General features: G+C 43.3%; 1 protein-coding gene across 6 annotated transcripts in view; it reads right to left on the bottom strand.

The window, feature by feature from the left end:
• Positions 1-989: 989 nt before the first annotated feature.
• Positions 990-22,130, bottom strand: part of nipa2 (NIPA magnesium transporter 2) — a 53,254-nt gene continuing 32,113 nt past the window's right edge. For all 6 annotated transcript variants that reach the window (XM_070892479.1, XM_070892480.1, XM_070892477.1 and 3 more), the window contains 5 exons: positions 18,100-18,334; positions 16,014-16,070; positions 10,810-10,900; positions 8,874-9,034; positions 990-2,767 (listed from right to left, as the gene is read on the bottom strand). In XM_070892479.1, the coding sequence (XP_070748580.1) occupies positions 2,124-2,767; positions 8,874-9,034; positions 10,810-10,900; positions 16,014-16,070; positions 18,100-18,238 (1,092 nt within the window). In that variant the 5' untranslated portion in view covers positions 18,239-18,334 and the 3' untranslated portion in view covers positions 990-2,123. The remainder of the gene's footprint in view (positions 2,768-8,873; positions 9,035-10,809; positions 10,901-16,013; positions 16,071-18,099; positions 18,335-22,130) is intronic.

Genomic DNA, 22,130 nt, shown 5'->3' with positions numbered 1-22,130 from the left:
ACCTTGGTGTCACATTTCACCAAAATGAGCTATCGACTACATATCCGCAGTATAACTAAGACCGCCTATTTCCACCTCCGTAACATCGCCCGTCTCCGCATCTGCCTCAGCTCATCCACTGCTAAAGCCCTCATCCATGCCTTTGTTACCTCTAGACTTGACTATTCCAATGCACTCCTGGTTGGCCTCCCACATTCTACCCTATGTAAATTAGATGTGATCCAAAAAGCGGCTGCCCGTGTCCTAACTCACTCCAAGTCCTGCTCATCCATCATCCCTGTGCTCGCTGACCTACATTGGCTCCCAGTTAAGCAATGCATCATTTCAAAATTCTCATCCTCGTTTTCAAATCCTTCCATAGCCTCGCCCCTCCCTATCTCTAATTTCCTCCAGCCCCACAACCTCTCTCTCTCAACCCTCCCTCCCCCCTCCCCCCCAACGCTAAGATGTCTGCGCCCCTCTAATTCTGCCCTCGAGCATCCCTGATTATAATCGCTAACCATTGGTGGCCATGCCTTTTGTTTCCTCTGCCCCAAAGCTCTGGAATTCCCTGCCTAAACCTCCCTGCCTCTCTTCCTTCAAGACTCACCTTAAAACCTACCTCTTTGACCAACCTTTTGGTCACCTGCCCTAATTTCTCCTTTTGTGGCTTGGTGTCAAATTTATCATCTCATAATACTCCTGTGAAGCACCTTGGGATGTTGCACTATGTTAAAGATGCCATATAAGTTGTTGCTGGTGTTCAAAATTTGGAGGGGTTTTGACTGGAAAAAAATAATTCTACTGAATGGCAAGTATAACCAAAAGAACAAAGGGAAAGTTTAAGAGCAATGTTCTTATGCGGAGGGTCAATTGGACATGGAAAGCCTTACAAGAAACAGTACAAGGAGCAGAATCCATAATAGCTTTTAAAAGGATAGAGAGAAAAACTAAAAGGATATGGGAAAATGGAGGACTGGAACTAAGTGAATAGCTTTTTCAGAGTGCCAGCAGAACCATGATGTGCTGAATAGCCTCCTTTTGGACTATATGTTATGATTCTTTGTACAAAATATCAACAGATTATTAAACGGTATAATCCATCATAGTTGAGCTTGATCCCATCATAACCCAACACCCTTATATGCACACTTTCCAGCAGTTACTAAATCTGCCCACCCCCACCTCCTCGCTGGACAGCGGGCATGCTGAAGTCAATTATACCACCTCCTCAGCTGGCCTGACATCAACAAACTCAGTTCAGACAAGGCAATTCCTTCAACTGGGTAGGTCAGTGAATACTGGGAAGGACAATACATTACTTCTACAACTTGACAAGACGGCCTGGAGAGTAAATTAAAGGACATAGAATCAGAAAGGATACAAAGGACAGTGCAAGGGATCGTATTGAAAACTGTTTAGACTACATCTGAATGCCAGAATAAAGTGACGCATTGTGCTCTTCTGGCCACATTTATTTTTTCCTTTAGTAATCGCTGTAGCACAGCTGCATTACCCGAACCAATTTATATTTGTTTGCTAGACTGACTTTAGTTTAATTTCAGTAAGGCTTGGATTGAACAAAACCCAATTCTGGTCAGGATTCTTTTGATTGCACAAAACCATGTCATCTGCTCTTGTGCGTCACTTCCATTCGTGAAACTCATTACCTGAATATTGACGCTCCTTCCCTCTTTATCTTGCTAATATATTGCAGATATACTAAGAAAAAGTGAATCCAAAAGAATTTTATTTCAAACATTTAAAATTAAAACCCTCAGTGCATAAAGTAGAGTATTGTTTTCAAAAAATGAGTCAGCATATGTACATTGTTACACGGTGAATTTTTTCCCCCAATAATTATTTAACCCATGTAAACCAGGATGTATCATTTAAAAGATGTTAAAAAAAACCAGATGAGCCATGAAAAATAAGGCAAATAAAAATGTGTTTATAATAACCCTTGGTCCATCCCGATCACACTGGAGGAAAAATGATTGTCCCTAAAGACGCTCCTTTACAATAAGTGAAGTACCCGACACAGATAACCTTTACAAGCAGCTCAATTCTGGTGACTAAGACAGCAGAGTTACTATAGACAGGGCAGTGCGTTTCCTTTATCCGTTAAACATTTTATCAGACTCTCATATGGCGATCATATTTCCATTTCTTCTGGAGGAAACCATCTCAGAGCAGAGCATTTCTGAACTGTCAGTGCAGCATTCACTTTCCACAGTGTGGTCTAATCGCTCATAATGTGCACTCCCGTTGGCAGAAAATCCCTTCTCCTCCTTTCTCATGAACACGGGCAGAGTTGCCAGCGTCAGATTGATATCTTTAAAGGCATGCAACAGAAAGATGCCCACTATGATGGTGAGGAAGCCACTCAATGTGCCAATGATGTCATCATTGTCCATATGATACCACTCTTTAAAAAGAATAGCGGAACATGTCAAAACGGATGTGGTGAAGAATACATAATAAATGGGAGTCACTAAGGATGTGTTGAAGATATCCAGTGCCTTGTTCAAGTAGTTGATCTGGGTGCTTACACAAGCTATAAGGCTCAGTAGAAGCATCCATGACAGAGAGTGAGTAAGCACTGGCTTCCCCGCAAACAGTTCCTTAATAGCAATACCAAGGCCTTTCACACAGGAGACAGAGAGGGCGCCGATTACAGAACAGATGGTTATGTAAACCAGGATATTCGTCTGCCCATGACGGGGTCCGACAACAAAAATAAGAATCAGGGCAACAATGATGACAAAAGTTGCGAACACCATAAAACCTGAAAGAGAGAGAGAGAGAGAGAGAAAAAAATCTGTTGAGCGAATGTAATTTTGGTTTCTCTCCATTTAGCACCAACATACACAATTCTTCAGCCGCGCGAGCAGTGGGCAGGCAGCCTGCGATTTTTAGTCTCTCCCCATCCTCCCAAAAGGTGCGGAGCTTTGCTGGGTTTTGGTTCCAGTCACTGGCAGTCCACCACATGGGGCACTGTACAGGAAACAGGACAGGAATTCTGAGTGATTTATCACTTCGAGTCCTCGGGTGCTAAAGCTAATTCTAGAAGCCCAGCTGCTGCCACAGCGGAGATCCTCTTACTCCGCACAAATTGGGAATCAAACCAAACATCTTTTTGGTGCATACAGTTTAATGACACCAAACAATGCCTTTACCGTATAAGGCAATTTGACATCTTGCACCCTTCTTTAACTAACCACCAGGAATAGAGCAAGACTGGCTCTGATTAACTCCTCTTCAATCCTTCCATTAACAAAGTGCAGAAGCTCATTGCCTTGGTCTGAGGTCATGCTGAGATCTGTAATATGGCAAAATTCAGAGGCATAAGAACATAAGAAATAGAAACGGCCCCTCGAGCCTGCTCCGCCATTCAATAAGGTCATGGCTGATCTGATCTGATCATGGACTCAGCTCCACTTCCCCGCCCGCTCCCCTTCCTTCCATGCTGCGCAAAGAATACTCTCTACTTTTGGGGGTTTTCAGTCACAAAAATAAACCATTTTCTGCCACTTTAAAGTTAATCCTCTTCAGCACAATTCTTTTTTGCATGATTTTCAATCTTTCTGAAAATGCCTCTAAAGATGAGATTTTAATATAATGACACTTCCCATTAAAATTCAAAAAGATAAGAAAGTCAGTCAGCAAAATTGATAGATTGCAAAACAATCTGATTTTCATCACTGGGCTTTACTATGACAAGACACTGAAAAATCAGCCGAAGGATTCTGGAATAAATAGATCATTGGTGGTAATGATTTCAACAACCAATCGGCTCACTATCAAAACAAATCTGCTTCGATTTCCAGAGGAGGAACAGCTGAGAAAAATCAAACTGGGAGATTGGCACTTTCCTGGGCTTTATACAAGGTAAAAGTAGACGACCAAATGAAGCACCACCCACCTGCAATGTCATGACAGCGGTTTCTTACAGATGGTCGGAATGTTTCTCAGCTACCCTAGCAAACCACTAAGGTATGCGCAGAATGTGAAATGAAGATGAATGAAGGTTTTGCCTATCGGCCAACTTAACCCTTATTCATAAGTCAAAAGCGCAATAGCAAAATATGCATTATTCCCACTAATTGTTATTAGTGTGTTCTGGTTATTCGACAGCACAATATTTAATAAAAATGGGAAAAAGTAGCTTTGGGGGAATTGCAATCCTTTAAAAGTTTGCAGAGGGTGGAAGATGGGAGGCCAGCCAGGAGAGCATTAGAATAGTCGAGTCTGGAGGTAACATAAGCATGATTGAAGGTTTCAGCAGATGAGATGAGGCGGGATGGAGACAGGTGATATTACGGAGGTGGAAATAGGCGGTCTTGGTGAGGGAGGGGATATGGGGTCGGAAGCTCAGCTCAAGGTCAAATAGGACGCCAAGATTGCGAACAGTTTGGTTCAGCCGCAGAGCGCTGCCAGGCAGAGAGATGGAATTGGTGGCTAGGAAATGGAGTCTGTGGCATGGACAGAAGACAGTGTGTCCAAAATTTAATTGAGAAAATTTCTACTCATCCAATACTGGATGTCAGACAAGCAACGTGACCAATCAGATTCAGTGGAGGGGTCGAGAGAGGTGGTGGTGAGGTAGAGCTAGGCGTTGTCAGCATACATGTGGAATTGGACATAGAAACATAGAAAATGTGTGCAGGAGTAGGCCATTCGGCCCTTCTAGCCTGCACCGCCATTCAATGAGTTCATGGCTGAACACGCAACTTCAGTACCCCATTCCTGCTTTCTCGCCATACCCCTTGATCCCCCTAGTAGTAAGGACTACATCTAACTCCTTTTTGAATATATTTAGTGAATTGGCCTCAACAACTTTCTGTGGTAGAGAATTCCACAGGTTCACCACTCTCTGGGTGAAGAAGTTTCTCCTCATCTCGGTCCTAAATGGCTTACCCCTTATCCTTAGACTGTTGTCCCTGGTTCTGGACTTCTCCAACATTGGGAACATTCTTCCTGCATCTAACCTGTCTAAACCCATCAGAATTTTAAACGTTTCTATGAGATCCCCTCTCATTCTTCTGAACTCCAGTGAATACAAGCCCAGTTGATCCAGTCTTTCTTGATATGTCAGTCCCGCCAGCCCGGGAATCAGTCTGGTGAACCTTCGCTGCACTCCCTCAATAGCAAGAATGTCCTTCCTCAAGTTCGGAGACCAAAACTGTACACAATACTCCAGGTGTGGCTTCACCAAGGCCCTATACAACTGTAGTAACACATCCCTGCCCCTGCACTCAAATCCCCTCGCTATGAAGGCCAACATGCCATTTGCCTTCTTAACCGCCTGCTGTACCTGCATGCCAACCTTCAATGATTGATGGACCATGACACCCAGGTCTTGTTGCACCTCCGCTTTTCCTAATCTGTCACCATTCAGATAATAGTCTGTCTCTCTGTTTTTACAACCAAAGTGGATAACCTCACATTTATCCACATCATACTTCATCTATCATGCATTTTCCCACTCACCTAACCTATCCAAGTCACCCTGCAGCCTCATAGCATCCTCCTCGCAGCTCACACTGCCACCCAACTTAGTGTCATCCGCAAATTTGGAGATACTACATCATTAATGTACAATGTAAACAGCTGGGGCCCCAGCACAGAACCTTGCGGTACCCCACTAGTCACTGCCTGCCATTCTGAAAAGTACCCATTTACTCCTACTTTTTGCTTCCTGTCTGACAACCAGCTCTCAATCCACGTCAGCACACGACCCCCAATCCCATGTGCTTTAACTTTGCACATTAATCTCTTGTGTGGGACCTTGTCAAAAGCCTTCTGAAAGTCCCAATACACCACATCAACTGGCTCTCCCTTGTCCACTCTACTGGAAACATCCTCAAAATATTCCAGAAGAATTGTCAAGCATGATTTCCCTTTCACAAATCCATGCTGACTTGGATCTATCATGTCACCTCTTTCCAAATGCGCTGCTATGACATCCTTAATAATTGATTCCATCATTTTACCCACTACCGATGTCAGTCTGACCGGTCTATAATTCCGTTTTCTCTCTCCCTCCTTTTTTTAAAAAAGTGGGGTTACATTGGCTACCCTCCACTCCATAGGAACTGATCGAGAGTCTATGGAATGTTGGAAAATGACTGTCAATGCATCCGCTATTTCCAAGGCCACCTCCTTAAGTACTCTGGGATGCAGACCATCAGGCCCTGGGAATTTAATCGGTCTTCAATCCCATCAATTTCCCCGAAACAATTTCCCAACTAATAAGGACCACCCTCAGTTCCTCCTTCTTACAAGACCCTCTGACCCCTTTTATATCCGGAAGGTTGTTTGTGTCCTCCTTAGTGAATACCGAACCAAAGTACTTGTTCAATTGGTCTGCCATTTCTTTGTTCCCGTGGTGTTTTCCGATGCGGTTGCCGAGGGTCAGCATGTAGGGGAGAAATAAGAGGGAAGCAAGGATAGATTCTTGAGGGACTCCAGAGGTAACGATGCAGGAACGGGAAGAGAAGCCATTGCAAGAGATTCTCAGGCTACGACTGGCTAGGTAGGAATGGAACCAGGCGAGGGCAGTTCCACTCAGCTGAACAATGGAGAGGTGTTGCAGGAGGAAGGCGTGGTCAAACATGTCACTGGCTGGTGACAGGCCGAGATGGACACGGAGGGATAGTGCACCATGGTCACAGACACATAGGATGTAATTTGGGATTTTTTTTTAAAAAGGGCCATTTCAGTACCAAAGCAGGGTTGGATAGGTTCAAACATGGAGTTGCAAGAGAGATGGTCACGGATTTTGGAGGTGACAACACGTTCAAAGACTTTGGAAGGGAAAGGGAGGCTGGGGATGGGGAGGTAGTTTGCAAGGACAGAGGGGTCGAGGGCGTTATTTCTTTTTTTGAAGAGGGAGGTGATGATGGCAGATTTGAAAGCAAGGTGGACAGTACAATATCAGCTAGCATGGAGGTCACAAAGGGAAGTTGGGTGATCAGCAGTAGAATGGGAATAGAGTCCCGAGAGCAGGTGGTGGGTCTCCATGGGCACGTGGAGCTCAGAGCGGGCATGAGGGGAGACAGGAGAGAAAGATGTGGGTTCAGGGCTTGGACCTTAAGCTTGATGGGCTAGGCTCATCCAAAACTCTGCTACTTGTATCCTGACTCGCACCAAGTCCTGTTCATTTATCACCTATGCTCGCTTAGCTACACTGGATGCTGGTCTGGCAAAGTTTTTTTAAATTCTCATACCCATGTTCGAATCTCTCCATGGCTTTGCCCCACTATCTCCAACCTCCTCCAGCCCTGCAACCTTCGGAGAACTTTGCGTTCCTCCAATTCTGGCCGTTTGTGCATCCCAGATTTCCTCTGCTTCTCCACTAGTGGCCTTGCCTTCAGCTGTCTGGATCCTAAGCTCTGGAATTGCCTCTCTACTCCTTAAACCCCATCTCTTCCTGTCCTAATACCTCCTTCTGTGGCTCGCTGATAAATGTTGTCCGATAATGTTCCTGTGAAGCGCCTTTGGACATTTTTCTATGTAAACTGCGGCTATATAAATGTAGTTGTATAAATTAAATGTAACAAGTGTCCATTCTTATTTCTCCATCAAGAGAAATCAGCAGCACCGACAAAATCCTGGACACTTTCACATATTGATTTAATGAACCAAATTAGCAACACACTTCTTGACCGCGTAAATGTTAAACTTGACCTCCACATCAGTTTCAATGTAATAATCACAGCACATCCAATTGTTCGACTATAAATTATTAATTTCCAGAAAGAGCAGGCTGATAACTAGTTCATCGCAAGAGATCCTCAGGCTATGACTGGATGGATAAGAATGGAACCAAGTGAGGGGAGTTCCACCCAGCTGCACAATGGAGGAGAGGCGTTGGAGAAGGATAGTGCCTTCAGCCGCCAAGGAGCTAAGCTCTGGAATTCCCTCCTTAAAATTCTCCGTCTCTCTCTCTCCTCCTTTAAGACATCCTTTAAAATCTCCCTCTTTGACCAAGCTTTGTCGTCGTCTGCCCTAATCTCTCATGTGGCTCCATGTCAAATTTTGTTTGACAACGCTCCTGTGAATCGCCTTGGGATGTTTTACTATGTTTAAGGTGCAGGTTGTTATTCATGCTGCAGTCATTGCAGCTGTTAACCAACTGTGCCAATAGATCGATGAGTTTTACCAGTCTTCATCCAGGCTACTAGTTAAGTTTCCTCAAGAATAATCGCACGACAGACAAGATAATCAGGGATACAATTATAAGAAAAATTAAGATAAAGAGAAATAAAATCAATTTGTAAAAATTGTCAAAACAGAAGAGTAAGAGTAAGAGATAGAAGTGAAAGGAAAAGGAATATGTTTTCTAAATTCCCCCCCTCCTCACCTTGTTTCTTGTTAGCAAGGTGGGGTTAAAAATAACTTGCATTTCTATCGCATCTGTCACAGCCTCAGGACATTGCAAAGTGCTTTGTAGCTAATTAAGCACTTTTGAAGTTTAGTCACTAATATATAGTGTTGCTATATAGTGAAGACAGCAGTCAAATTGCACATAGGAAGGTCCCATAAAAATCAGAGATAAACAGCCAGATTTTGTTTTTGGTGGTGTTGCTTAAGGTTCAAAATTTTGGCCAGGACCACCGGAAGAACTCCCGCAATCTTCTTTGAATAGTGCCCGATCTACAAGAGAGGGTAGACAGGGTCTCAGGTTAGTGCTTCATCTGAAAGACAGCACCTCTGCCAGTACAGCACTGGGAGTGTCAGCCTAGATTTTGTGCTGAAGTCTCTGGACTGGGACTTGAACCCACAATTTTCTGACTCAGAGGCAAGAGTGCTATCACTGAGCCAAGGCTGACGCTTTATTTTAATTACTGTCATATAAAGCAACTCGAATGTGAAAATGTGTGTTGTACCTGGATCTTTAAGTTTGATGGCCATTGCATGTATGGTTTCCACCTCCTCCTCTTGCGGTGCATGTATTACCATCACAGTTGAACCGACGACACTTAGAAAACAACCGAGTTTGCCATGGAGATTAAGTCTTTCATTCAGAAAGTATGACGACAGAACAGCACTAAGGAAACAAGACAGTCAACATATAAAATAATGTAAATATGTTTGAAACAGATTAGATATTAAAGTATACAGAAACTAGACGTATCTAGTGTCACAATTGAAGTTCAACAATTGTTCATCATTGGACTGTCCTAGCACCACAGGGCAGGACATCAACACCAAACATAGAAACATAGAAAATATGTGCAGGAGTAGGCCATTCGGCCCTTCGGGCCTGCACCGCCATTCAATAAGAGCATGGCTGATCATTCCTGCAGTACTCCTTTCCTGCTTTCTCTCCATACCCCTTGATCCCTTTAGCCGTAAGGGCCATATCTAACTCTCTCTTGAATATATCCAATGAACTGGCATCAACAACTCTCTGCGGCAGGAAATTCCACAGGTTAACAACTCGAGTGAAGAAGTTTCTCCTCATCTCAGTCCTAAATGGCCTACCCCTTTATCCTAAGACTATGTCCCCTGGTTCTGGACTTCCCCATCAGGAACATTCTTCCCGCACCTAACCTGTCCCGTCCCGTCAGAATCTTATATGTTTCTATGAGATCCCCTCTCATCCTTCTAAACTCCAGTGTATAAAGGCCCAATTGATCCAGTCTCTCCTCATATGACAGTCCCGCCATCCCCAGAATCAGTCTGGTGAACCTTCGCTGCACTCCCTCAATAGCAAGAACGTCCTTCCTCAGATTAGGAGACCAAAACTGTACACAATATTCTAGGTGAGGCCTCACTAAGGCCCTGTACAACTGCAGTAAGACCTCCCTGCTCCTATACTCAAATCCCCTAGCTATGAAGGCCAACATACCACTTGGCTTCTTCACCGCCTGCTGTACCTGCATGCCCACTTTCAGTGACTGATGAACCATGACACCCAGGGGTCTCGATGCACCTCCCCTTTTCCTAATCTGCCGCCATCCAGATAATATTCTGCCTTCGTGTTTTTGTCCCCAAAATGGATAACCTCACATTTATCCACATTATACTGCATCTGCCATGTATTTGCCCACTCACCTAACCTGTCGAAGTCACCCTGCAGCCTCTTAGCGTCCTCCTCACAGCTCACACCGCCACCCAGTTTAGTGTCATCCGCAAACTTGGAGATATTACACTCAATTCCTTCATCTAAATCGTTAATGTATATTGTAAAGTGCAGGGATCCCAGCACTGAGCCCTGCAGCACTCCACTAGTCACTGTCTGTCATTTTGAAAAGGACCCATTTATCCCGACTTTCTGCTTCCTGTCTGCCAACCAGTTCTCCAATTAAAGGTGATGCACACAAATGTGGACTCACCAATGAGCAACAGATTTAAAACGGTTTGTTTATACGTAACCAAATGCTTATTAAGTGTATCTCAGTACGTAATTAAGCTCATTAACAACAGCTTAGGGTACTTTCAGTGTATTGACAATAATCATAAACAAATGCTTTTCATTTGCTATGGATACCCATTCATTGTGTGCACATGTGCCTCTAGGCATAAATGTATATTAAAACCCATTCACAATTCATTAGCCTTTCAGGTACTGCTGTGGACTCGAGAACCACTGACATTTTCCAGCCCGAGTGAGTCTGGATCAGCATCCAGTCTGGTCTTAAAACACGGATTTTTCAGGTTTCTCTACAGAGATGGCGTGAGGGAGAGCCAAAATCACCACGGAGGGAAGAGCTCATATGAAAATGCAACGAGGTACAAGTTATTATATTGAGAGTGAGTATTTTATATAAAGATTTGTAAATGTTTTTTTTCTCTGATGACCAGCATCAATATTCTTACCTTACAAGAACGCTAAGAGCTCCCAATGGGGTCACTAACGTGGCCGGAGCAAAGGCATATGCAGCAAAGTTAGCAGCTTCTCCAGCGCCCACTGCAAGGAGATGTAAAGAACCCGGTTAAACTTCTTGGTGCCTTTCCTGGGTCACAATTTTAGTTTGTTAGCATTGTCTGCATAAAAAGTAATTAAGATTGGAACAAAAACACACAGAATATGAAAAAGCTCATGGCGCAAGTATTCCATCCTCCCCAGGGTGTGCAGCCCACAAAGGATCTTTTTTCGAACATTTCTAACGCACAAGGGAGATGTATTTAGAGTTTTACGTGGGTACAGAGCGGAGAGCAAGCTGGTGTGGCCTCAACCCTAACCAAAGTAGAAAGGTCAAGCATAAAAATTGCATTTAACTTGAAATTATTCAATTCTTGGCACAGGGCAGAATATTAAAAGTAATTTGACAATAACATGGTCGAGCTCTTTGCTTACAACCACAAATTACAACAGCCAAGTTCAAACAATAGCTAATTTGTGAGCAGTCACTTGATAAGAATCCACACTGGAGTGGAAAATTTTCAATGTCTAACACAACTCCTGAAGCTGCACTACAGACGACTAACAATGCACAGCATTAACCTATTTAGTAATATAGGGCTAGAGTTTCCCTAAACTGTTTTTCTGGCACCCTCACCCAGGGTGCGCAGTTTTGGTCTGCCTCCAAGCGCACCGAAAAAAGACGTCGGTATTCTGGCCGCTCCCCAGCCTCTCTTCGGTCGTGGCGCAGCGTGGCCCAATGGATTGGGGGCAGAGCTAGGTCCCGGCGCTGAAAACAGTGCCAGAACCTCTGCGCATGCGCGCTAGAGTCTGCGTGCATGTGTAGTAGCTCCTGGCAGGCCGTTTCTGCAAACGCGCGCTGCAGGCTGTGTGGGAGGGGCCCGAAGCACACCACCAAACAGTAGTCGTGAGGTTGGGGACAGCATCAAACAAGAAATTAGGGATGTGTGCAATAAAGATACAGCAGTAATCATGGGCGACTTTAATCTACATATTGATTGGGCTAACCAAACTGGTAGCAATGCAGTGGAGGAGGATTTCCTGGAGTGTATTAGGGATGGCTTTCTAGACCAATATGTAAAGGAACCAACCAGAGAGCTGGCCATCCTAGACTGGGTGATGTGTAATGAGAAGGGACTAATTAGCAATCTTGTTGTGTGAGGCCCCTTGGGGAAGAGTGACCATAATATGGTAGAATTCTTATTAAGATGGAGAGTGACAAAGTTAATTCAGAAACTAGGGTCCTGAACTTAAGGAAAGGTAACTTTGATGGTATGAGGCGCGAATTGGCTAGATTAGACTGGCAAATGATACTTAAAGGATTGACGGTGGATAGGCAATGGCAAACATTTAAAGATCATATGGACGAACTTCAGCAATTGTACATCCCTGTCTGGAGTAAAAATAAAACGGGGAAGGTGGCTCAACCGTGGCTAACAAGGGAAATTAAGGATAGTATTAATTCCAAGGAAGAGGCATACAAATTAGCTCGAAAGAGCAGCAAACCGGAGGACTGGGAGAATTTTAGAATTCAGCAGGAGGAGGACAAAAGGTTTAATTAAGAGGGGGAAAACAGAGTATGAGAGGAAGCTTGTCGGAAACATAAAAACTGACTGCAAATGCTTCTATAGATATGTGAAGAGAAAAAGATTAGTGAAGACAAACGTAGGTCCCTTGCAGTCGGATTCGGGTGAATTTATATTGGGGAACAAAGAAATGGCAGACCAATTAAACACGTACTTTGGTTCTGTCTTCACAAATAACCTTCCAGATGTACTAGGGGACCGAGGGTCTAGTGAGGAGGAGGAACTGAAGGATATCCTTATTAGGCGGGAAATAGTGTTAGGGAAATTGACGGGATTGAAGGCCGATAAATCCCCAGGGCCTGATAGTCTACATCCCAGAGTACTTAGGATGTGGCCCTAGAAATAGTGGATGCATTGGTGATCATTTTCCAACAGTCTATCGACTCTAGATCAGTTCCTATGGACTGGAGGGTTGCTAATGTAACACCACTTTTTAAAAAAAAAAGGAGGGAGAGAGAAAACAGGGAATTATAGCCTGACATCGGTGGTGGGGAAAATGTTGGAATCAATCATTAAGGATGAAATAGCAGCGCATTTGGAGAGCAGTGATCGGATTGGTCCAAGTCAGCATGGATTTATGAAAGGGAAATCATGCTTGACAAATCTTCTGGAATTTTTTGAGGATGTAACTAATAGAGTGGACAAGGGAGAACCAGTGGATGTGGTGTATTTGGACTTTCAAAAGGCTTTTGACAAGGTCCCACACAGGAGATTGGTGTGAAAAATTAAAGTACATGGTATTGGAGGTAATGTACTGACGTGGATGGAGAACTGGTTGGCAGACAGGAAGCAGAGAGTCGGGATTAACGGGTCCTTTTCAGAATGGCAGGCAGTGACTAGTGGAGTGCTGTAGGTCTCGGTGCTGGGACCCCAGCTCTTTACAATATATATTAATGATTTAGATGATGGAATTGAGTGTAATATCTCCAAGTTTGCAGATGACACTAAACTTGGTGGCGGTGAGAGCTGTGAGGAGGACATTAAGAGGCTGCAGGGTGACTTGGACAGGTTAGGCGAGTGGGCAAATACATGGCAGATGCAGTATAATGTGGATAAATGTGAGGTTATCCACTTTGGGGGCAAAAACACGTAGGCAGATTATCTGAATGGCAGCAGATTAGGAAAAAGGGAGGTGCAGCGAGACCTGGGTGTCATGGTTCATCAGTCATTGAAAGTTGGCATGTAGGTACAGCAGGCGGTGAAGGCGGCAAATGGTATGTTGGCCTTCATAGCAAGGGGATTTGAGTATAGGAGCAGGGAAGTCTCGCTGCAGTTGTACGGGGCCTTGGTGAGGCCCCACCTGGAATATTGCGTTCAGTTTTGATCTCCTAATCTGAGGAAGGACGTTCTTGCTATTGAGGGAGTGCAGCGAAGGTTCGCCAGACTGATTCCAGGGATGGCTGGACTGACATATGAGGAGAGACTGGATCAACTGGGCCTTTATACACTGGAGTTTAGAAGGATGAGAGGGGATCTCATAGAAACATAAGATTCTGACTGGACTGGACAGGTTAGATGCAGGAAGAATGTTCCCGATGTTGGGGTAAGTCCAGAACCAGGGGACTCAGTCTTAGGATAAGGGGCAGGCCGTTTAGGACTGAGACGAGGAGAAACTTCTTCACTCAAGAGTTGTTAACCTGTGGAATTCCCTGCCGCAGAGAGTTGGTGATGCCAGTTCATTGGATATATTCAAGAGGGAGTTAGAGATGGCCCTTACACCTAAAGGGATCAAGGGGTATGGAGAGAAAGCAGGAAAGGGGTACTGAAGGAATGATCAGCCATGATCTTATTGAATGGTGGTGCAGGCTCGAACGGCCAAATGGCCTACTCCTGCACCTATTTTCAATCCCGAGCCGAATGGGCTTCCTCATCGGAGGCCCGCTGCATTGCTTAAGGTAGGACTTTTATTTTTTATTTGTTATTTACGGATTGATTTTGGTGCTTTAGGTGCAGGGTTCCTTCTACTTTTTAATTTGTTATTTATTGATTGCTTATTTCTTTGGTCTTGGTGCTTTAGGTGCAGGGTTCCTTCTATTTTATTTATTAATTAATTGTTTATTACTTTTTGTGCTTTGTTTGGTGCTTGGTGGTGCTTTAAATGTAGTTACTTGCGCCGATTCCTTAACTGTAAGTAAGGTTTTCTGTGCAGACAGAAGTGGCAACATACACTGGCCTAAGTTAGTTTGGAGCAACTATTTGCTGGCCAAATGCCTAAAACATGGGTAAGTGGCTGGGAATGCCCCCTTTTGGAAAAAAAAACTAAAAAAAAAAAACCTAACTAACTCACTTACACTTGGGCAAATTAAATGGCCAGAATTGCAACTAAAAAGATAGTCCAGAAAAATCAAGTTGTTCCAAAAAAAAAGGAGCAACTCCTGGGGAAACTTGGGCCCATTGTTTTAAGTTGGAAACAGTTGGTTAAATAAACAGATGACTAAGTAGCTGACTGATACAAACCAGGCCGTTGCCAGGTATGACGTTTGGTCTTTGCTAAGTTGTCCAGTTAGTGGTTGTTCAGATATTACACTTTCCTTAGCAGCCCTGGATTAGAAAAGGGAGACTCATCCCGAATGTCTGCTCACCATCAGACAATGCTTGCTGGAAGTGCATGTGTGGGGACCTCAAGGTGAGGACAGAATCAGGCTCAGCTCTGATGTCCACTATGGACAACTGACAAACTCTAGACTCAGAGATGAAGAATGGGCCAAAAATTGCGGTCGGAGGCTTCAGGCAGGCGGATGCCTCCGACCAAATAATTATTTTTTTAAAAAACGAGTGTACCTGGTGGTCCCGGAGGAACGAACACTTGCGCTCTAAGGCCTAGATGCGCAGCCCAGTGTAGAGGCCAACACATCCCGGGAGCGTACGGGCATCCTAGGATCATGTGGGTCTGGACCACCAATGAAAATGTAATATTCTCGTTGATCGTATGGTGAATTCCATTTTTACAAGCTTTCATTACTATCAATGAGAATACCCCCAGAAACACAATACATAAATTAAAAAACACTTCACATATTTAAAATTAATTGAAATTGAATTAAATGTTTTAGAAAAAAACTTTTTTTTTTAAATAATTTTTAAAAATATGTTTTAATAGGGTTAAAAATAAACTTACCTTAATGGACAGGGTTTTTAACAAACATTTAGTGATTAAAAAATGTAATTTTTCTATCTTTTAAAACTTTTATGCTGGTAATACCAGGCCTACGCGTTTTAAGGACATTTGCTGGCAGGAGTTGGTCAAATAGCCCAAATCTCCACCTGTGAAGGCCCTTCTCCCGGGGAAGCACGTGCCAAGTGCCAGGTTTAGGCGGATGTGATTTGGATGCCTAAACCTGGAACTTGCGGGACCTCTTCGGGCCTGTGCGTACATCATACACACCCAGAGAGGCCACAATTTACAGCCCAATAAGTATTTGGACAAGGTACTGGATAGAGTGCCTGTGGAATATTTCAGTCAGAAATCAAGGGCTTCAAGAATGAAAGAGATGAAATAGCATAAAGAAATAAATGTAGCCAATGGGTATTTCATTAATCAGAGAAGCCACACTGTTCTTTCTAGTACTTACTTGATAACAGTCCAGCCCACCACAGCCACTCTTTAAGATATGCATGTCCTCCCTGACCTGTGGATTAACAGAATCAATATGTACAGAAATCAGAAAGTAATCAGGAATTATTCCATTACAGAGACATTTCTATAACAAACAGAGGCGCATCATAGGAGCAGTCTACTTGGTACAGCCTACCACAGTATCTGAAAGCAACCACCTGCAGAAAATCTTTTAATTCTTCCTCCTCTCCACCATCCCAGTAATACTGATGCAGAAAATTCTCACACTTCAGTGTCAGAAGGTTTTATGATCACACTGCCTCAATTTATTTTTCAGGAAATTCCTTTGGATATTAATATCCTCTTCCCATCAGTGGAACAGGAGCTATTTGTGGGTAGGGGAAGAGAAGGAGAGGACCTTGCATGCTCTTGTTCACATGGGGGCACACGGAGAGAACCTTGCTTGCCATTTGTTCACATGGAAAGAACCTTGCATGCTCTTGTTTTCATGGGAGCGTACTTACTTGACATAGCTAATGGACTTAAGTTTTTTCCTCCAAATCTATCTTCTCTACTTTTCTTGAAGGAACTCCTGCTGAAGTACCAGGACATGGTCACCAGGCAGCCTATGGTAACTCACCCAGGCGTCCTTCCTTCATGTGTGAGCTTAAGCACTGAACATCGGCAATTTGACATTATGGACATCACAATCAAGCCCATTTCTGTCCTCAGTTGACATCCAAGCTCAGTGGAAGGCAGTCCTGAATAGAAACCTCAGTTGATAGTTTTTCACCCGAGCCCAGGGATGCTGAGTTTGATTGTACTATCACCCCAACTGAGAACAGCTAACTCAAAACTGACCAGAGTTTAAAAGTGGGACAGTCCTGGTCTGTCACCTCCATTACACTCCAGGCTGTGGATTAAGCAACTGAGCGACCAGAGCAGGTCTGCCAATAAAAACACCCATCCTTTTAGTAATTAAACCCATTATCAGAATATCTATCGTACAAATTAAAGTTGGGACTCGAAAGAGACAATTTAAATGGTACAATTTTAAAAGGGGTTCAGGAACAGAGAGCCCTGGGGGTGTAGGTACAGGTACACAAATCTTTGAAGGTGGGAGGACAGGTTGAGAAGGCTGTCAAAAAGGTATACAGGATCCTTGGCTTTATAAATAGAGGCATAAAGTAGAAAAACAAGGAAGTTATGCTAAACCTTTATATATAAAAAAAAAACAGGTTAGGCCCCAGCTGGAATAGTGTGGCCAATTCTGGGCACCACACTTTAGGAAGCTACCAAAGGTCTTGCAGAGGGTGCAGTGGAGATTTACAACAATGGTACTAGGTATGAGGTACTTAAGTTATGTGGAGGGACTGGAGAAGCTGGGATTGTTCTCCTTAGAGCAGCGAAGGTTAAGGGGAGATTTGATAAGTGTTCAAAATCATGAAGGGTTTTGACAGTAAATTAGGAGAAACTGTTTCGAGTGGCAGACGGGTTGGTAACCAGAGGACACAGATTTAAGGTAATTGGCAAAAGAACCAGAGGGAAAATGAGGGGGAAAAAATTATGTAGTGAGTTATGATGATCTGAATGCACTGCCTGAAAGGGTGGTGGAACTGGATAAATACTTGAAGGGGAAAAATGTGCAGGGCTATGAGGAAAGAGCATTGGAGCAGGGTTAATTGAATAATTCTTTGAGAGCCAGCACGGACACGATGGGCTGAATGGCTCCGTTCTGGGCTATATCATTCTATGACATTTTGTCTCCAACCAATCTCCCAGAAAAACACACAAGGGCAGAGATACAACATATTTTATGCTACAGTAGTATTTTCACACTAAGATGAATTTCTATAGCCATAATTACTTAAAATGAGTTATATTACTTTAGAAAACATTACATGCTTTATAGAGATAGAACGTATGGATTTTTAGAAAAACATGTTCTCGGGATGTGGGGCGCACTGGCAATACTGCGTTTATTGCCCATCCTTAGCTGCCCTGAGAAAGTGGTGCTGGTGCAGGAATAGTGATTGAAAAAGATGAATTGTGGTCACATATTATAACATTACTACTGGACAGTTTTGCAAAGAATATCTCACCTGCTCTCATTGACCCTTTTTTGGCCAGTCTGAGGAGACCTTTCTTTTTTAGGATGAAACTCCCTCCAATAAAGATGCTGGAGCTAATGGCTAATGCCAAGCCAACATAAAAGTCATATTTTCCCCTTTCCTGGCCCATTCTTTAGTGCTGGCAAGCAGGAGTTTATCACATTAAGTACCAAACTGAAGAGCTGCCACTGGGACTGAGGCGAAGGAGCAAAGGTGACAACTGGAACTATAATCGAAACAAACATTAAAAACTGGTTAAAACATTTTCCAATATAGATTCCACACAAATGCAAAAAAAGACAGTACGCATTTGACATTGTTTCCCAGTGGCTTATTTGGGGGATTTTTTTCTGTCACATATCCTCTTCCACATAAGCAGAGACAGTACTTGGGTTGTGCAATCAGACCCTTCCGATGATGCATAGCCAGGCTCCAAGTATTCTCATGTCATATTTAATGGATTCGTTGGGTAATTTGCAAGGCACAGAACTAAGATTATTTTCAAAAAACAATATAGGGTAGTATATATTTCAAAGTTTTCTTGCGTGACTAGAAAGTTTCAGGAATAGAAAAACAATCATAATTCAACGAATACAAAAGCAAAATACTGCGGATGCTGGAATCTGAAATAAAAACAGAAAATGCTGGAAATCCCAGCAGTCAGGCAGCATCTGTGGAGAGAGAAACAGACTTAATGTTTCGGGCCGACTGCCCTTCGTCAGAACTGGCGAATGTTCGAAAAGAACAGATTCTTAAGAAGCAGTGAGAGGGAGAGGGGAAGAAAGAATAAAAGAGAAGGTCTGTGATAGGGTGGAAGGCAGGAGAGATGAGAGACACAAAAGGGATGATGGCCCAAATTGAAATGGTAATGACAGAAGTTAGAAAAAGGTTAATCTAGATAGGGTAACTAACATGCTTTCAACTAAGACGCTTTTTCACATTTCACAAACACGTAAATTAATATAAGCAGAAAGGTGGACAAAAATGCCTGGAGTTCAGTGGTGGAGTCAGCAAAATGTGTTGGAAACAGCCCAGTGAAGATTTCTCAATTGCATAATCCAACCCAGTCCAGCCCTATATCATTCCTCTTCACGCAACCCCAGCTCCCAGGTCCCTCCGCCTCATCCAACCTGAACATAGGAAATAGCAGGAGTAGACCATTCGGCTCCTCGAGCCTCTCCGCCATTCTGTGGGATCATGGATGATCTGATCTTGGGCTCAGCTCCACTTCCCCACCCGCTCCCATAACCTTTCACTCCCTTATCTTTCAAAAATCTGTATCTCCACCTTAAATATACTCAATGACCCAGCCTCCACAGCTCTCTGGGGCAGAGAATTCCATAGATTCAGAGAAGAAATTCCTCATCTCAATTCTAAGTGGGCGACCCTTTATTCTTAAACTATGCTCCCTAGTTCTAGATTCCTCCACGAGTAGAAACATCTTCTCTGCATCTACCTTGTCAAGCCCCCTCCGTATCTTATGTTTCAATAAGATCACCTCTCATTTTTCTAAACTCCCATGGGTATAGGCCCAACCTACTCAACCTTTCTTCATAAGTCAACCCCCTCATCTCAGGAATCATTCTTCTCTGAACTGCCTCCAATGCAAGTATACCCCTCCTTAAATAAGGAGATCAAAACTGTACGCAGTTGCAGCAGTAATTCTCTGCTTTTATACTCCATCCCCCTTGCAATAAAGGCCAACATTCCATTTGCCTTCCTGATTACTTGCTGTACCTGCATACTAACTTTGTGTTTCATGCACAAGGACTCCCAGGTCCCTCTGTAATCTCTCTCCATTTATAAAATAATTTGCTGTTTTATTTTTCCTGCCAAAGTGGATAATCGCACACTTTCCTACATTATACTCCATCTGCCAAATGCTTGCCCACTCACTTAGCCTGTCTATATCGCTTTGCAGATTCTTGTGCCCTCCTCACAACTTGCTTTCCCACCTATCTTTGTATCAACAAACTTGGCTACATTACACTTGGTCCCTTCATCCAAGTCATGAATATAGACTGTAAATAGTTGAAGCCCCAGCACCGATCCCTGTGGCACCCTACTAGTTACCGTTTGCCAACCGAAAAATCACCCATTTATCCCAACTCTCTGTTTTCTGTCAGTTAGCCAGTCCGCTATCCATGCCAATATATTATCTCCAACCCCATGAGCTCTTATCTTGTGCAGTAACCTTTTATGTAGTACCTTATCGAATGCCTTCTGGAAATCCAAATACACCACATTTACTGGTTCCCCTTTATCCACCCTGCTCATTACATCCTCAAAAAACATATTGTGAAATATATACTACCCTATATCACTTTTTGCAGATGACACTAAACTGGGTGGCAGTGAGCGCTGTGAGGGGGATGCTAAGAGGCTGCAGGGTGACTTTGACAGATTAAGTGAGTGGGCAAATGCATGGCAGATGCAGTATAATGTGGATAAATGTGAGGTTATCCACTTTGAGGGCAAAAACACAAAGACAGAATATTATCTGAATGGTGGCAGATTAGGAAAAGGGGAGGTGCAACAAGACCTGGGTGTCATGGTTCATCAGTCATCGAAAGTTCGCATACAGGTGCAGCAGGCGGTAAAGGCGGCAAATGGTATGTTGGCCTTCATAGCTAGGGGATTTGAGTATAGGAACAGGGAGGTCTTACTGCAGTTATACAGGGCCTTTGTGAGGCCTCACCTAGAAAATCCGTGCTGACTGTCCCCAAGTATTTCTTGCTTATCCAAATGCAGATTTATCCTGTCTTTCAGGATTTTTTCCAATAATTTTCCCACCACTGACGTTAGGCTGACAAGTCTGTAATTACTTGGCCTATCCCTTTTTCCCTTCTTAAACAAGGGTACTATATTAGCAGTCCTCCAATCTTCCAGCATCATGCCCATATCCAAAGAGGACTGCAAAATGATGGTCAAGGCCTTTGCTATTTCCTCTTTTACTTTGCTCAACAACCTGGGATGCATTTCATCCGGGCCTGGGGACCTATCTATTTTCAAAGCTGCTAAACTCCTTAATACTTCTTCTCTCACTATATTTATTTCATCCAGAATATCACACTCCTTCTCTATAGCAGTATCTGCATTACCAATTTCCTTTGTGAAAACAGATGCAAAGTATTCATTAAGAACCCTACCAACATCTTCCGCCTCCACACAAAGATTACCCTCATAGTCTCTAATAGCCCCTACCCTTTCCTTAATTATCCTCCTACTCTTAATATATTTATAGAACATCTAGGGTTTTCCTTAATTTTACTGGCCAAGAATTTCTCGTGCTCTCTCTTAGCATTCCGACTATCCTTTTAAATTTTGCCTCTTAACTTTCTATATTCCTCTAAAGATTCTAAAGTATTTAGCCATTGATATGTGACATAAGCGTCCCTTTTTTTCTTAATCCTCCCCTGTAAGTCCCAGACATCCAGGGGGCTTTAGAATTATTTTTCCCAGACTTTTTCTTTCAGGGCAAATGTTTGGTTTGAACCTTTCAGATCTCCTCCTTGAATGCCTCCCACTGTTCCGACACCGATTTACCCACAAGTAGCTGTTTCCAGTCCACTATGGCCAAATCACTCCTTAACTTAGCAAAATTAGCTTTTATTCCAGGCCGATTCTTGTCCTTATCCATAACCAACTTGAATCTGAGTGAATTATGGTCACAGGCACCCAAATTCTCCCCCACTAATACCCCTTCAACTTGCCCAGCTTCATTCCCCAAAACTAAATCTAAGACCGCCCCCTATCGTGTTGGGCTTGCTACATACTGACTAAAAAAGTTCTCTTCAATGCATTACAAGAATTCCGCACCCTCTAAACCCTTCACAATAAATTTGTCCCAATCAATATTTGGACAGTTAAAATCCCCTACTATTACTACCCTATGGTTTTTAGACTTCACAGCAATTTGCCTACATATTTGCTCCTCTAACACCCTCCCAATGTTTGGGGGTCTATAATACACTCCCAGTAGTGTGATCGCTCCTTTTTTATTTTTCAATTCGACCCATATA

Source organism: Pristiophorus japonicus, chromosome 10 (assembly GCF_044704955.1).
Source record: "Pristiophorus japonicus isolate sPriJap1 chromosome 10, sPriJap1.hap1, whole genome shotgun sequence".
NCBI classification, from domain to species: Eukaryota; Metazoa; Chordata; class Chondrichthyes; family Pristiophoridae; genus Pristiophorus; species Pristiophorus japonicus.
The sequence above is the reverse complement of the archived record's forward strand: the minus strand, read 5'-3'. Positions and strand labels throughout refer to the sequence as shown.